This window comes from Podarcis vaucheri (genome assembly GCF_965113315.1).
Source record: "Podarcis vaucheri genome assembly, chromosome: 3".
In the NCBI taxonomy this organism is placed as follows: domain Eukaryota; kingdom Metazoa; phylum Chordata; class Lepidosauria; order Squamata; family Lacertidae; genus Podarcis; species Podarcis vaucheri.
The window spans coordinates 6,915,973-6,931,048 of NC_138761.1; the positions used below are offsets into that span (position 1 = coordinate 6,915,973).

The following is a 15,076-nucleotide window of genomic DNA, read 5'->3' on the forward strand; positions in this document are numbered from 1 at the left end:
TTATTGGCCGAGGGAGCTGGCGTACAGCTTCCGGGTCATGTGGCCAGCATGACTAAGCCACTTCTGGCAAACCAGAGCAGCGCATGGAAATGCCATTTACCTTTCCGCTGGAGTGGTACCTATTTATCTACTTGCACTTTGACATGCTTTCGAACTGCTGGGGGGGGCAGGAGCAGGAGCAGGGACCGAGCAACGGGAGCTCACCCCGTCGCAGGGATTCGAACCGCCGACCTTCTGATCGGCAAGCCCTAGGCTCTGTGGTTTAACCCACAGACCCTTTCTGTTCAGTACATCTGCTCAAAACAGCCTCAATTTATTTTATTTTTTTAAAAAAGCAGCACAGAGTATAGATAGTGTTGGCTATTCCGCAACCAGAGTTTGAGCACTTCTGCTTTGCATCTTCACTTCCAGGCCCATTTCCTCTAGAGCAGCCTTCCCTACCCTGGTCCGTGCCAGATGTTTCGGATTGCAGCTGCCCTGGCTGGCGCTCATGGTGTTGCAATTCACAACATCTGGCACGCATCAGGCTAGGGAAGGCTGTTCCAGAGTAGACCTGGCAAATCTGTGGCCTAGCTGCAGACTCCCAGCTCCTATCTGCCCCTGCCAACATGGCCACTTGAGGCTTGTAAGCCAGCAGCATTGGCCAGTCACAGGTGCCCCAGGCCTACTCTAGAGGAAGCCCTCTTTCAGTACTCTGAACCATATCTATCCTGGCTCTGATCCATTTTATGCTTAATGGCGGTGTTTGTGTGCATGTGTTTTCCATTGGCGGAGGGAGGGGGGACCCACTGAAGCAACTTTCCAAAAAAAAAAAAAAATTCAGTTTGTCAAACTCCCTTGGCTGCTTTTCCAGACCTTAAGTTTCTGCAAAATGTGGATCCCCTTGATCTTTGGTTTTTGACAAAACTTGGGACGGCTGCAGCTTCGCTTGAGAGAACTCTTGATTAGTTTGCCAAATATTCTATATTCTGGAATAGTGTAGAACTCAAGCATTTCATAAGGGGGGAAAAGGTTGCTGTGTTACCGTATTTTTCGTTCTATAGGACGCACATTTCCCCCTCCAAAAATTAAGGGGAAATGTGTGTGCGTCCTATAGAGCGAATGCAGGCTGCGCCGCTAAGCCCAAAGCCAGAACAAGAAGACAGAGCACTGTGGAGCGCTCCGTCTCGCTGCTCTAGCTTGGGGACGGTGCCTTCACCCCGCTGTCCTGCAGAAGCTAGCAAGGCTGTTCCCAAGCCAGAACAGCGAGACGGAGGGCTCCATCTTGCTGCTCTAGCTTGGGGACGGCTGCGCGCAAACCTCTGTAGGGCAGTGGGGCGCTGCACTCCAAAGGCTTCAGGGATCTTTGAGGCTGGCGGTGGGGGAAAGCAGTGCTTCCCCCCACTGGCAGCCCCACAAGCTCTGGTGAATGTACCTTGAACGCACCTTGTTTTAGAGGGGAAGAACAACAACAAAAAAAATTCCCTGTTCTCCCCCTCCTATGGTCCGGTGTGTCCTATGGTCCTGTGCGTCCAATGGAGCGAAAAATACGGTACATAGATCTTGCAAGAACCGGTCACTTGATGACATCGGGGGGGGGGGTTGCCCTTTGAACATCTTGCAGCTCAGGCCTTGAATTATATCTCCCAGGAAGGGCAGGGGGAGGCCAAGAAATTTAACCTTCGGAGTGAAGAGTTTGTTGACTGTCTTGTCTGCGTGAAGACTGCTGAATCAGGCAAACACTGAACTTTTCCAACAGGGCACCTCCATTTGTATCATATCCAGGGCTAAGCTGCTCCTGCAACAAAATGTTGCAGTGCTGGGGTGATGCTGTTCACACTCACCCATCTACTAATCCCACAGCTGCTATAGATCTTTGCTAAAAACAAAAAAACCCTACCTATTTCCAGCTTCCTAACCCTACCTCTTAAGTAGTGATAAAGCATCTACTTCACACGTAGAAAGCCCGTGTGTGCAACACTTCGCCAGATGGACCAAATTGATCTGACTGTACATAAAAGCAAATTCCCGTGTTTGCCCCACAAGCCTCCTATGGGCTCCTCGCTTGGGCACGAGTTGTGGTTGTGTTAGCATCCACAACACACGGACTAAAAAAGGGGAAATGACAGCTTGTCTTTAAAGAGGAGAGAGACTGCTTTGCTTTGTGCATTTGAAGCACACAGCAAGGAGCCACAATGATTACTAAAAGACCTTTGGTGGAAGACCAACCTTCCTGTGGCAGGGGCTTTTGACTATTTGACCTAGTGTTGAGAGTGTTTGTGTCTTTGTGTCTGTTGGGCTGCATGATGCCAGAGTGCATTCTAATTCCTGGATCCAGCAAGGGTTAAAATAATAGATGATTTCCCCCCAAACCTTATACTGTATAAGGTAAAGATAAAGTACCCCTGGACGGTTATATGGGGTTGCAGCGCTCATCTCGCTTTCAGGCCGAGGGAGCCAGCGTTTGTCCACAGCTAGTTCTTTGGGTTATGTGGCCAGCAGGACTAAACCGCTACTGGTGCAGCGGGACACCATGATTGAAGCCAGAGCGCACGGAAACATCGTTTACCTTCCTGCCACAGTGGTACCTTTTCATCTATTTGCACTGGTGTGCTTTCGAACTGCTAGATTGGCAGGAGCTGGGACAGAGCAAAGGGACCTCACTGCATCAGGGGGATTTGAACCTTCTGATCTGCAAGCCCAAGAGGCTCAGTGGTTTATACCACAGCACCACCCGCGTCCCTGTATATGACATCAAAAGTCTCACATCAAATATAACTGATCTGTAGACTTTACAATCTGAAAATAGACACAATCATGTTCTTTTGTAACCCCAGAAAATACTTAATAAAAAAATTTTTAAAAAGCAACCCCATTGCTGAATTAGCAAGGCAAGGACTATTATTTATGACCTCTAAGTATGGATTATTTGAACGAGAAAGGAAGTTACCTATCATCCTAAAGATGCCAGTCTCTGTGGTCCCTCCTTCCCAGGAAACTAAACCCCTGGAACCCCTGGAATCTTGCACTGATCAAAGATTGTGGTGCTGTATAATACAGCATAAAGGCTGAAGTCATTGCTTAATGAGCATAGTTGGAAAGGAGACAGATTTCGACTCTCTTCACTGCAATTGCCAATAGACTTGCACAAGAGGAAGAACTTTCAGAGCGAGCTGAAGTTGGGTGGCCATCTGTCAGGGATGCTTTAGCAGAAATTCCTGCATTGCAGGGGGTTGGACTAGATGACCCCTGGGGTCCCTTCCTACTAAGATTCTATGACTGATCAGATTGCTTGGCCTTTGATGAATTTGGGGCCCCTCTAAGATGTCTTGGGGGGACGCGGGTGGCGCTGTGGGTTCAACCACAGAGCCTAGGACTTGCCGATCAGAAGATCGTCGGTTCAAATCCCCGTGATGGGGTGAGCTCCCATTGCTCGGTCCCTGCTCCTGCCAACCTAGCAGTTTGAAACTGGCCACATGACCCAGAAGCTGTACGCCAGCTCCCTCAGCCAATAAAGCGAGAGGAGCGCCGCAACCCCAGAGTTGGCCACGACTGGACCTAATGGTCAGGGGTCCCTTTACCTTTACGATGTCTTGGACCACAGTTCCAATTGGGCTCAGCCATCATAATTGGAACTGTGTGGTATGAAACAACTGCAAGAAGGCCCAGTTGCTCAAAAGCTGGCCTAGTTCATACCACAGACCCCACCCTTGCGAGTGCAATGTGGTTCAAAAGCCTGAACATGTATGCAGCCTCCCCTCCCAAAATAGCAGCTCTAATATTCAAGCGCAACCCTGAAGCACGTTCTTACCCTCAAAGAATTCTGGGCACTGTAGTTCGGCTCCTACAGAGCTACAGTCCCCAGCTACCCGCAACAAACTACAACGCCCAGAATTCCTTGAGGGAATGAACGTGCTTTAAAAGTACAGCATTTTGTATATGGAGCTCTATAATAAAGGTTGGGGTTTATCATCACACCAGTTTCTCCACCAGCAGTAGCTAAGGAGGCAGGCATGCACACAAGACCAGGAAGCATAAAACTTTTACCCCAGAACTGATGCATAATACGTACCACTTCCCAGGAAAACAAAACCGTTTCTGGCCACCAGGGGGAAGAATAAGAACTTACTATATAGCCAGGTAATGCGGCCTTTATTGTAGAGAGAAGAGACAAATTGACAAATCTTGTGATCGCAAGAGCAGCCAATTGTAATACATGGTTCTTGTCAAATGCAAAAAAAGGGGTAGGGTGGTATTTCGAGTTGGAAGCTAGTGAAATGAGGAAGATGAGTGTATCTGTCTTATTCCGAACCGCTGGCTGCATGCTTTAGTTCATTTCCGTAAAAACACAACTTGGTAATTTGAAATAGCAAAAATAGGTTTGTTCTTTACGTAACTACCAGCTGCTCATGCACAAGCCCAGCTCTCCTAACAGAATAGGTGATTTTAAAAAAATTGAGTGTCATCACTTAACATCTTAATTTAAAAACGAAACAAAGGCAGAGTCATTCCCTCCTGCCGCTGTTAAATGCAATTATAATCGAAAGCTGGCTTTCAGGCACCAGCGAACATGATGGCATGGTAATCCAATAAAGCCAGATTAAAATAAATCAAACAACATTTCACATGGAGATTGCAACAGAGGAGGAGTGCTTGGCTGTCTGTCGCACTTTTGTGGCTGGGTCGGTTCAGAAATAAGGCCATGGGCCTCTGAAACCTCCTCACTTTTCCCCTACCCAATTTAGGGGCATGTTGAGACGAAGGCAGCTGGGGAAACATACCCTTTTAACCTCTTGGCACTGGGAGACAGCAGCCAAGGCCGTTGGATCAACTGTATTGGCTCTGCAGCAACTCAAGAGAAATTCCAGAGGATTGTTGCAATTAAGGCTTGGAAGAAGAGATTATCATCACTGAGGTGGTAAAAGAATGAATGGGGGCTGCATTCACTTCCACCTGTGCTGGAAGACTTCCCAAATTCAGCTCTGCAAATTGTCTGTCGTTGGCAGCCCAGGAAGGCTTTGTGTTGAACCCAAGCCACGTGCCTCTCGGCTCAAAGGCAGACTTTGCCAGAGGGAGCAGCGCAACACAATTAAAAACCAAAAATTATCCGAAAGCTTTAATAATAAAAATAAAAAAAGCCAAAGTCTAAAATGTCTTGCATGAAACTTTCGCAACCCCGGCCGCTTATTTTCTCCACAGGTACGATCAATTGATTATTTGCAGAAGGGCTAACTGGCTGGATTCAAGAAAAGCGGTTTTACAGCTGTTTCCAGTACTGGCTGGTCCGAGGGATGCCAGCGACAATCTCGGATTCGATTCCACAGTGGTCCTCCCCGCGGAGAATTCTGAAGAAGCCTAGGAGGAACGCAGAGGAATAATGCCTTAGTGAAGGGTCTCCAAGCCTGAGAGCTCTCAGCTAGGCAAAGAGAAGCAACCTTTTAAACCCTGGAGCGTTTTTGTGCAAGCGAGATGGGACACAGAAGCTGCCTTTCAACAATTCCTGACTGCTATGATTTGCATAAGTCAGGCATGTCCAAAGTCTGTTTCGGGGGCCTAAACCGGCCCGCTGGTGGGTTTAATCTGGCCCCTGTGGCAGTTTATTTCTCTCATATATATATATATATATCTATGTTTTTTAACATGACATTTTCAACAATTATTAAACATACTTTTATATCTTATACAATGTTTTTTTGACTTCCATCAATCACATCTGAAAATTTCCCAATCTTTTCACGTAATTCACATTTCTGACTTTCACTGTTACATTTAAATATCATAACTAATGTCTATCTTCTTTGTGATATTTCTCCTTACAAAACTTCTTGTAGTCCTACTAGCGTAAATTGTTGATTACAGTTGCTCTTCAGTGGCAGTTTATTTCCTGGCGTAAAATCCTAAAAAAACTAAACCCCAAAAACTTCAATCTTAAAAAAAGGTCAACAAATTCGGTCGGCCCTCATGGCCCTTCATTTCATCAATTCTGGCCCTCTTTGAAAAAAGTTTGGACACCCCTAGCAGAAAGACAAGGAATAGCTCATTGATTGGGTCTTGTTCCAGATACTCTCATTGACTTATGCAAATCACTACAGGTTTTAGGCATTGTTTTTAATAATAAAAAAACACAAGCTACTCTTTGAAATCAAGCTGAGTGTCAGATGTTTTTACGACAGCCTTGGCACCGAACAGTATACAAAGAAATGAAAGACGCTTTTTCTCCTGCAAAGACTCAGCAAGTTATCACCTGAACAAGCCAGGGCCCCGTAAGGCCACCTACCATTTTCACCCCAGTCGGTGTTCCAGGAGTTTGCAGCCAGCCAGTAGGGAGTGCCGTTGTCAACGCCCCAGCCGAGGATTCGGATCGCGTGGCCGCCAACTTGCTCTCCAGAGACATGCTGATATACGCCTGCAATAATGGAAGAAAGTGACTGTGTGATGGCCTGGGATTCGGACTCGGATGCTGAACCCGAGGAATCCCAGCCTGAACAGGATCCCCCGCCTCCAGAGCCAGCTGAGCCGGGGCTGGGGCATGAGCCTGAAGGGTCCTCACCTGTGCTGGATCCTCAGGTGCAGGCACCAGCCGAGTCTGCTCTGGCTCCTGAGGTGATGGAGGACCCATTGCCTGCAGGTGCTCCACTCTCAGCCCCGTCAGAGGAAGAGAAGGTTGCCTCTGGGTCTGGTAACCCTTCAGCCTCTCCTGAGCTGCAGAGGCTCAGGGCAGAGAGGCGGAGGGAACTAAGTTCCTGCAGGAGGAGTGCTCGCCTCCAGGACAGGAGAGGCGAGTCACCAGAGGATCGGGGCCGCCCTATGCCTCGGGGCAGACAAAAGCCAGCCAGCCCCAGTCCCGAGTTGCGGGAGCAACTTTGTTGGTTGCTAGTTCCTGCCTGAACCCTGTCCTGCTTTCCTGCCTGTGCTCCTGACCAGCCCTGGCTCCCTGCTTGCAAGCCTGTTCCTGACTTCACCCGACTCCCTGCCCTGCACCCAGCTTCAGTTACTACAGACTGCCTCCATGTTGCACCTTTGTCCATGGACCGGACATGGACCTTGCCTCTCGGGTAACCCACAGGACCAGCATAGACTGTAACTACATCTAAAAACCAAAATGAGCAAAGGGACGTGGGATGGAGCAACTCCACAGATGTTGTTGATGCTGGCATCAGTCTGTCTCAAAAGACAATGTGAAGAGAATCAGAACTTACAGGGTTAACAGTTCTGAGTGACCTCTCACATTCTGAGGCGTGGTTATGTTCACATACGGGAATGTTTTCTGTGTGTGATCTCTCTTTCGGTTTTGACCGAGAGGCGAAAGATGTGCGCTCTTTCGCCAGGCTAATTTATGATGTCTTTCTACGCGATTAAAGACTGTTGGAGATAAGCAAGAAAGCCTGCGTGCAGTCTGATTTATTACACACACATTGCAACAGTTTTCTACCGCTGCGGAGACTCTGCTGAAGGACGCTGAAGGACGCTGACAGTGAGCTACCCACGGGAGTCCATTGTGGCGCAGGGAAACGCGCTGGACTCCATCAACAAGCCACAGACAATGGGGCGTGCTTTCGAACATGGGTGAAGTCAAACTGCTGGTTAGCAGCACCCTGGGGTGCAAGCCTGTGCAGTGTGTATGGAGGTCTTGGGCTGCCCAGACAACAAGACCCACCCGCTTGGCCTCGCTGATATGGTACAAAGGAAAGCATAGCATAGCTATCAACTTTCAGGTTTGAAAATAAGGGATCAGCAGCCTTGAAAATAAGGGATCAGCAGCCTTGAAAATAAGGGATCAGCAGCCTCACTTGTCCCGGGGACAGTCTATGGGATATCTAACAATCCGGGATAGCAGTGGGAATCGGCGGGAAATGGAGCAGGAATAAGGGAATTTCCCGCAAAAAAAGGGAAGGTTGGTTCCAGGAGTTTCCAGAAGGAGGTGTGCAAGGCACCATCCCACCACCTTAAGGACTCCACTCCATATTTGTGGAGGGTTTACCCGTTCGCCTTTTCTTCTAGGGAAGAGGTGTGGCCCGAACAGACTCCCAGGGGCCAGGCAGCGAGGTCCGAAGGGCCACATCTAGTGACTACCCCTGCTGTAAGAGTTAAAGCGCCAGGCAATCTATTCAGAAATAATAATAAAAAGCCAATAGCCTTACCTGACTTGTACATGAGGAAGTCTGAGTAAACGACGAATGCTCCTTCCACTGGCCCGTTCTTGTAAATTTCAGACTTTATCATATCCTCGTTGGGGGGCACACCGTAGGAAGTTACACCTGCAGAGACAAGAGGAGGCAACCTCCAAATCAGCAAGAATTCAAAGCATTTTAAAAAAATCAAAATCAGATTTGTAGAGTTCCCACCTTCCCTTTGCTTGGCCCGAGGTGCCCAGCTGGGATTCGAGTCACAGTAGCTGTGGTTTCCTGAGGCAACATCCTCAAGCCTTGTTTAAATCATAGGGACTAGAAACACACTTTGAAGAACAGGACAAGATGCCAAGACTATAACCTCCCCTGCTTGTTACTCCTATCCAGCATAGCCAATGATGCCAGGCATGATGAAGTCACACCCCTGGTCTATGAACTGCCTTTAGGAAGAGCTGCTCTCCATGGCAGACACGGGTGGCACAGTGGTCTAAACCACAGAGCCTAGGGCTTGGTAACTTGTAAACCTTGGTTTGGGACACGGGTGGCGCTGTGGGTTAAACCATAGAGCCTAGGACTTGCCAATCAGACGGTCGGCGGTTTGAATCCCCGCGACGGGGTGAGCTTCCATTGCTCGGTCCCTGCTCCTGCCAACCTAGCAGTTCGAAAGCCACATCAAAGTGCAAGTAGATAAATAGGTACTGCTCCGGCGAGAAGGTAAACGGCGTTTCCGTGCGCTGCTCTGGTTCGCCAGAAGCGGCTTAGTCATGCTGGCCACATGACCCGGAAGCTGTGCGCTGGCTCCCTTGGCCAGTAAAGCGAGATGAGCGCCGCAACCCCAGAGTCATCCACAACTGGACCCAACGGTCAGGGGTCCCTTTACCTTTACGGCAGAATTGCATCCCCAAAGGGGATCTTAAGCACCGGATTAAATGTCAAGTCCTAAAACGGCAGGCTCTGTCATAATTAAAAACCTGTCCACATTAATCAGATTGCTTTTCTAGGGCTGCTATTTCAAACAGGCTGCCCTGGGTGTCTGTACTGGATTGTAAGACAAGACACAAAGTTAAATTGCAGCCCTTTAAAGCTTGCAGCCCTGAGCATGCAATGCAAACGGCCTTTTAAAGATTCCATCAGGCTGCGCGCCAAAGAGAAGCAGGGCTGCTTTGCTGCCTCTGCTGAAACACAAGAACTTTTAATTTGCTTTTCCTTTAATTCGTTCTGTTCCACCAACAAGAACTCTTGTTAACCACGAACGAGTGGTGCCTGACCTTGGTGTTCCTTCCTCTACCCTCCACATCCCTTTTTCCTTCTGTGCTGTGTCTTTTATATTTCAAACCTAGGGACAAAGAACTGCATTGTTATTGCTGGCCTTTGCCACGAAGCAATGCTGTTACCGTAGTGCTTGTCTTCTTTGTAGGATGGAGAATAGCCATCTTCGCATTTTTTCGTGCACTCTGGGGTTTCGCCCCCTTCCCCGGTGCAGGGGGGTCGAGTTCCGTTGGTGTGGTGCTCACAAGGAGGGATAGAGTATGGCCTGCAGCCTGTTGGGACAGGAGCAAAAATACAAAAGTCAAATTCCATCCAGAGGGTCATAGAGCCAGAGACCCTGTGGCTGGGACACCAACATATCCTCCAGTCAAAAATAAAACATGTACATCTGCATAATTTTGTTCCCGCTCCACAATTCAGGCGCCAATGTGACTATTTTCTTTTCTTTGCAGGAAACGGCAGAACAGAACTATTTCCTTTAAGGCACGCCTTCCTGATTTATTTATTTTTTTAAAGTAGCCAACTGCAAATTAAAAGGGACATGAAACCATGGCCATTTCCACCCCATACATTTAAATCACTCTTATACCAGCAGAACAGTTTTCACACAAGGCTGTATACAGGAACTTAAAAGCCACGGATGTCTCCAAAATCCATCCTGAACAGGAATGTTTTAGCAGCCGGGCAGAAAGCCACAAGGGGGCAGACGCTCTGTTTTATAATCTACTTCTAGTTTATTGCTGACTTTTATCTTCTGAAAGTTTCTTAAAGGATTCTTTCTACCGATGACACAATATAACCCCATTCTCAAAGTCAACAGCTTTGAGTTGCAGTTGTTTTTTATTACAAGCAAGCCATGTGTAACTTTTCAGAAATAAGTAAGTCAATAAGCATAATCTTCCAAAAACATCCTTCACAATCTCTTCCACATATCTGAAGAAGTGTGCGTGCACACGAAAGCTCATACCAATAACAAACTTAGCTGGTCTCTAAGGTGCTACTGGAAGGAATTTTTTAATTTTGTTCCACATACAAAACTCTCAAACACCCCCCCCCCCCCCAATGCAGGGAATCCTAAGCCAACCATCTACTGCAAATTGAACTTCTGGTCCACCGTAAACTCCCTGGCAGCATTAAACCCAGTTTACTGCTTGCAGTGGATGGAGGCAGCGTGCCTCTGATTCACAAGTGGGCATGTGTGTGTGTGTGTGTGTCCGCATAGGTGTAGGACAAAGATAAAGCCACTAGGTGGGGTGGAGGGCTGATGCAGTTTCTGTTTTGCTACGGAAGACAAACTCACCCACGTGGGAGTCGTAAAGGCCGCCGGACACCAGACCCTTCTCCGTCCAATATTTCCAGGCGGCTGAAGGATACCCTCCGTTACACCTGCAAGGAAGCAACGATTTATGCAATGCCATTGCGAAGATCCTTGGGGGAAATAGGCAGGAGTAGTTTTAACTGGAGGCCTGCAAGATTTGCAGAGCAAACCAATGTCGGTGGGCCTTTCAAAGGACTGCAGGACCAGGTTGGTGGATAACAGAGTCTTTTGCAGCAGCCATTGACTGCACGTCAGTTCCCATTCCATGTTAGCATTTCACTCCTCCGTCGCTGATGTGTGACTGTTCCATCACTTGTCTGCGATTACTTTCTAGGCTTGGAAAGCCTGAGAACGGAAGCTAGCCTTATTTATCTCTTCTGCTCTGTTGTGTTTTTTGTACTTTTTACTTTCTGTTCTCTCTCAGAGCTGAAGAGAGAGGACGCCACGATCACTTTGTCCTGTACATACTGCTTAATAAAAACCAGCGGCTCTCAACTTGTGGGTCCCCAGATGTTGTTGGACTACAACTCCCATTATCCCTGGCCTTGCTAACTAGGGGTGATGGGAGTTGTAGTCCAACAACATCTGGGGACCCACAGGCTGAGAAAGGCTGGCTTAGAACATGGGTAGGGAAACTAAGGCCCCGGGGCCGGATCCGGCCCAATGGACTTCTAAATCCGGCCCACGGACGGTCCGGGAATCAGTGTGTTTTTACATGAATAGATGTGTCCTTTTATTTAAAATGCATCTCTGGGTTATTTGTGGGGCATAGGAATTCGTTCGTATTTTTTTCTCAAAATATAGTCCGGCCTCCCACAAGGTCTGAGGGACAGTGAACTGGCCCGCGGCTAAAAAAGTTGGCCGACCCCTAGCTTAGAATGAGCACACCAATGTCCACTTCGTTTCTGCTAATCTTTGCTGAGTGTGTGAGCACATAGGCATCTGCTATGTGTCGCTGGTGCGCCCCGGGACTAATGATTTGCGGACGTCCCAGAGCTGTGCAACCCCAGGAAGACGCCCAGAGAGGTTTGTCTCATCCTGGGCGCTGCGTGGGCCCCCAGAGGCATATTCTGACATCCCATGCCAAGAGACACTTAAAGTTAATTATCCATTTCCCCATACTTAAATTATTTGACGTACAGTGGTTCAGAGGTAAATAAAGGGACCCCTGACTATTAGTTCCAGTCATGGCCGACTCTGGGGTTGCGGCGCTCATTTCACTTTATTGGCTGAGGGAGCTGGCGTACAGCTTCCGGGGTCATGACTAAGCCGCTTCTGGCGAACCAGAGCAGCGCATGGAAACAACGTTTACCTTCCCACTGGAGTGGTACCTATTTATCTACTTGCACTTTGACATGCTTTTGAACTGCTAGGTTGGCAGGAGCAGGGACCGAGCAATGAGATCTCACCCCGTCGCGGGGATTCGAACCACCGACTTTCTGATCGGCAAGTCCTAGACTCTGTGGTTTAACCCACAGTGTCCCTTGTGGATCTAAGGTACTATGAGCTAATGCTGGGCACGTCTACAGCCGTACAATGGAAATCGAATGGAATCCGTTCCAGCAGTCCGCTCGACTTCGAAACCAAAGTGCAGCTTCTGATTGGCTGAAGGAAGCTCCTGCAGCCAATCGGAAGCTGCGGAGGATGTTCGGCTTCCAGTTCGCAAACCGGAATAGTCACTTCCGGGTTTGCAGCATTCGGGAGCCAAAACGTTCCGAGAACGAAGCTGTTCGAAAACCAAGGTACAACTATATTCCTGAATGGGGCAGCTCCTCAAACAGAGGAAGGGCTTGGGTTGCTATTCAGGAAAGTCGGGATACAGAGGGAGCTGGGGTGCCGCTGTTCTGAAAGGTGAAGACACAGGAAAAGAACTTACCCCATTCCACATTCAAAGCCGCAGCAAGAGAGCAGGTCTTCTGCAGAGATCTCTACATTCACTTTGGTGTTGGTATGGATGCAAACCCGGTCAGAAATGGCCTCTACGGCACCAAAAGCCTTCAGAGAATGCAATCGAGAGAGAGAGTAAGGAGCGGCCCAGCCAACTCTTGAAGAATAACCCCTTAGGCCTCACCGCAAAGCCAGACTATAATTAAACAAGTGCAATTGCATCCATCCTCCATTACCATTAGCTTGCCTTTCCCCCTCCCTTTCCCACTGGAAATTCCTCGGGGCAGAGACTTGATTAAAATTTGAATATGTACATACTTTGGTTCTCAAACGCCGGAAACCCAGAAGTAAGTGTTCCAGTTTTTTAATGTTTTTCGTTAGCTGAACCTCCAATGAGGCTATTGGCTATTGTTTCTGGGGCACCTGCACCAATCAGAAGCCGCGCCTTGGTTTTCGAACATTTCAGAAGTCAGACAGACTTCTGGAACGGATTAAGTTTGGCGCTTTTGTTTTTGCTATTTATTTTGCGCTTTTGGGGGCTTTTTCGGTTAATTTGTTTTTGTGACTGTGTGGAACCCAGTTCAGCTACTGACTGATTGATTGATTGATTGATTGTGTGACTGCGGAAATGGATAAAAGCCCCCCCCCCATTCCAAACAATGACTATCATCAGTGCAGGTAAGGGAAAAAATAATTTTGGTTTTTATCATCCACAGTACTGTCTCATTTATTTTATGGTACAGTACATTGATTATTGCTTTCATTTTATGAATCAATGGCCTCATTAGCTAGTAAAATCCATAATTGCTGTTTTAGGGATTTGTTTTTAAAAGTCTGGAATGGATTAATCAGTTTTGCATTACAGTACTTTCTATGGTTTTGGAATGGAATTCCGGAACGGATTAAGTTTGAGAACAAGGTACCACTGTTTATGCTGCTTCCATAGGTTGGCTACATTCCCAGCATAACAGAGCACTTTTTAAAAAGCCCCACTGATTCTTATTAGGAGACAATAAGTTGGTGCTTACCCTTCTCCGATTCAGATCTGTGGAACTTTATAAAAAGAACTTCAGATTTGCCTGGGCTGTATACACACCGAGTAATTGTATTAAAAGGATTTCCCCCCAAAATAAAAAATATAAATGGTACAAGAGCAGTGATCATATTGTGCCCAACACAAGACCAACCCTCTTCCATGCTTCCCCACAGATTCATGTGCAAACCTTTGTCTCAAACTATATCCATTCATTGCTTTGAAATTTGCTTTTACAAAGCATTTTAACAGAACGTAAAAGCAGTTTTCAGAAACTGGTACAGTGGTACCTCGGGTTACATACGCTTCAGGTTACAGACTCCACTAACCCAGAAATAGTGTTTCAGGTTAAGAACTTTGCTTCAGGATGAGAACAGAAATCGTGCTCCAGCAGCAGCAGGAGGCCTCATTAGCTAAAGTGGTGCTTCAGGTTAAGAACAGTTTCAGGTTAAGTACGGACCTCCGGAATGAATTAAGTACTTAACCCGAGGTACCACTGTACAGTCATACCTTGGGATAAATATGCTTCAGGATAAGTATTTTCGGGTTGCGCTCTGCGGCAACCCGGAAGTGATGGAGCGTGTTACTTCCGGGTTTCGCCACTTGCGCATGCGCGCGCGGTCAAAAATGACATCACGCGCATGCGCGGAAGCAGTGAAACGCGACCCACGCACGCACCTCTTACGTTCTATTCAGGATGCGAACGGGGCTCCGGAACAGATCCCGTTCGCATCCCGAGGTACCACTGTATTCAGAAGAATTGCTGCCTCCAAAATTGGACGAAAAACATGGCCCTAAAAAGAAAGAAGGAAGGAAGAACGAAAGAAAGACAATAGCAGATGTGGAGCCCCTTAATTCATACCCTGGCAAAGGGGAGGCATTAAAACTCTTGCCTTACCCAGCAGGAACCACAAGAGCCCTGGTCTCTGATCTCACCGATGGTCGGACACTTTGGCCACTGCTCCCGCGAGTCGAAGCTTTCAGGCAGGTCCAGGTCATTGAAAAATCCAATCCTATGTGCATTTCAAAATTGGGAGTGCGGAAAGAGGAGCGACAGATTAACGTTCTGGGCATTCCTTCTGTTAAGTTGTGAGTGAACATATCAGACGACACAGCGATTCTTCAAACAGCTCTTGTTTATTCACAGGCCAGAACAGAACTGAACTAAAGGGTTCAGCCAGCCTGCTTATATAGAGCTCCAGTACAACGTAACTGTAACAATTTTCTAAAACTATCCAATCCCTGAATGTCACTTTCGATCCCTTATTTGCATAACTATCTACAGTATCCCCTTGCTGACCCAGGGTGAGAACCTCAGTACATAACACCTTCTTTTTCCAGATCAAGACATGAAACAGGATGGTGCCCCACACCAAGTCCAACCAAGAACTTAATGCCCTCTTGAAAAGGGAATAAGGGGCAATTAGAATATGCAGCAGCGATGGGGGAACTAGAATGAAC

General features: G+C 47.6%; 1 protein-coding gene across 2 annotated transcripts in view; it reads right to left on the reverse strand.

Moving 5' to 3' along the window:
* Positions 1-4,114: 4,114 nt before the first annotated feature.
* Positions 4,115-15,076, reverse strand: part of CTSB (cathepsin B) — a 28,663-nt gene continuing 17,701 nt past the window's right edge. For both annotated transcript variants that reach the window (XM_082217859.1, XM_082217860.1), the window contains exons 4-10: positions 14,514-14,628; positions 12,572-12,690; positions 10,678-10,763; positions 9,503-9,649; positions 8,121-8,237; positions 6,257-6,385; positions 4,115-5,334 (exon numbers count right to left, since the gene is read on the reverse strand). In XM_082217859.1, the coding sequence (XP_082073985.1) occupies positions 5,237-5,334; positions 6,257-6,385; positions 8,121-8,237; positions 9,503-9,649; positions 10,678-10,763; positions 12,572-12,690; positions 14,514-14,628 (811 nt within the window). In that variant the 3' untranslated portion in view covers positions 4,115-5,236. The remainder of the gene's footprint in view (positions 5,335-6,256; positions 6,386-8,120; positions 8,238-9,502; positions 9,650-10,677; positions 10,764-12,571; positions 12,691-14,513; positions 14,629-15,076) is intronic.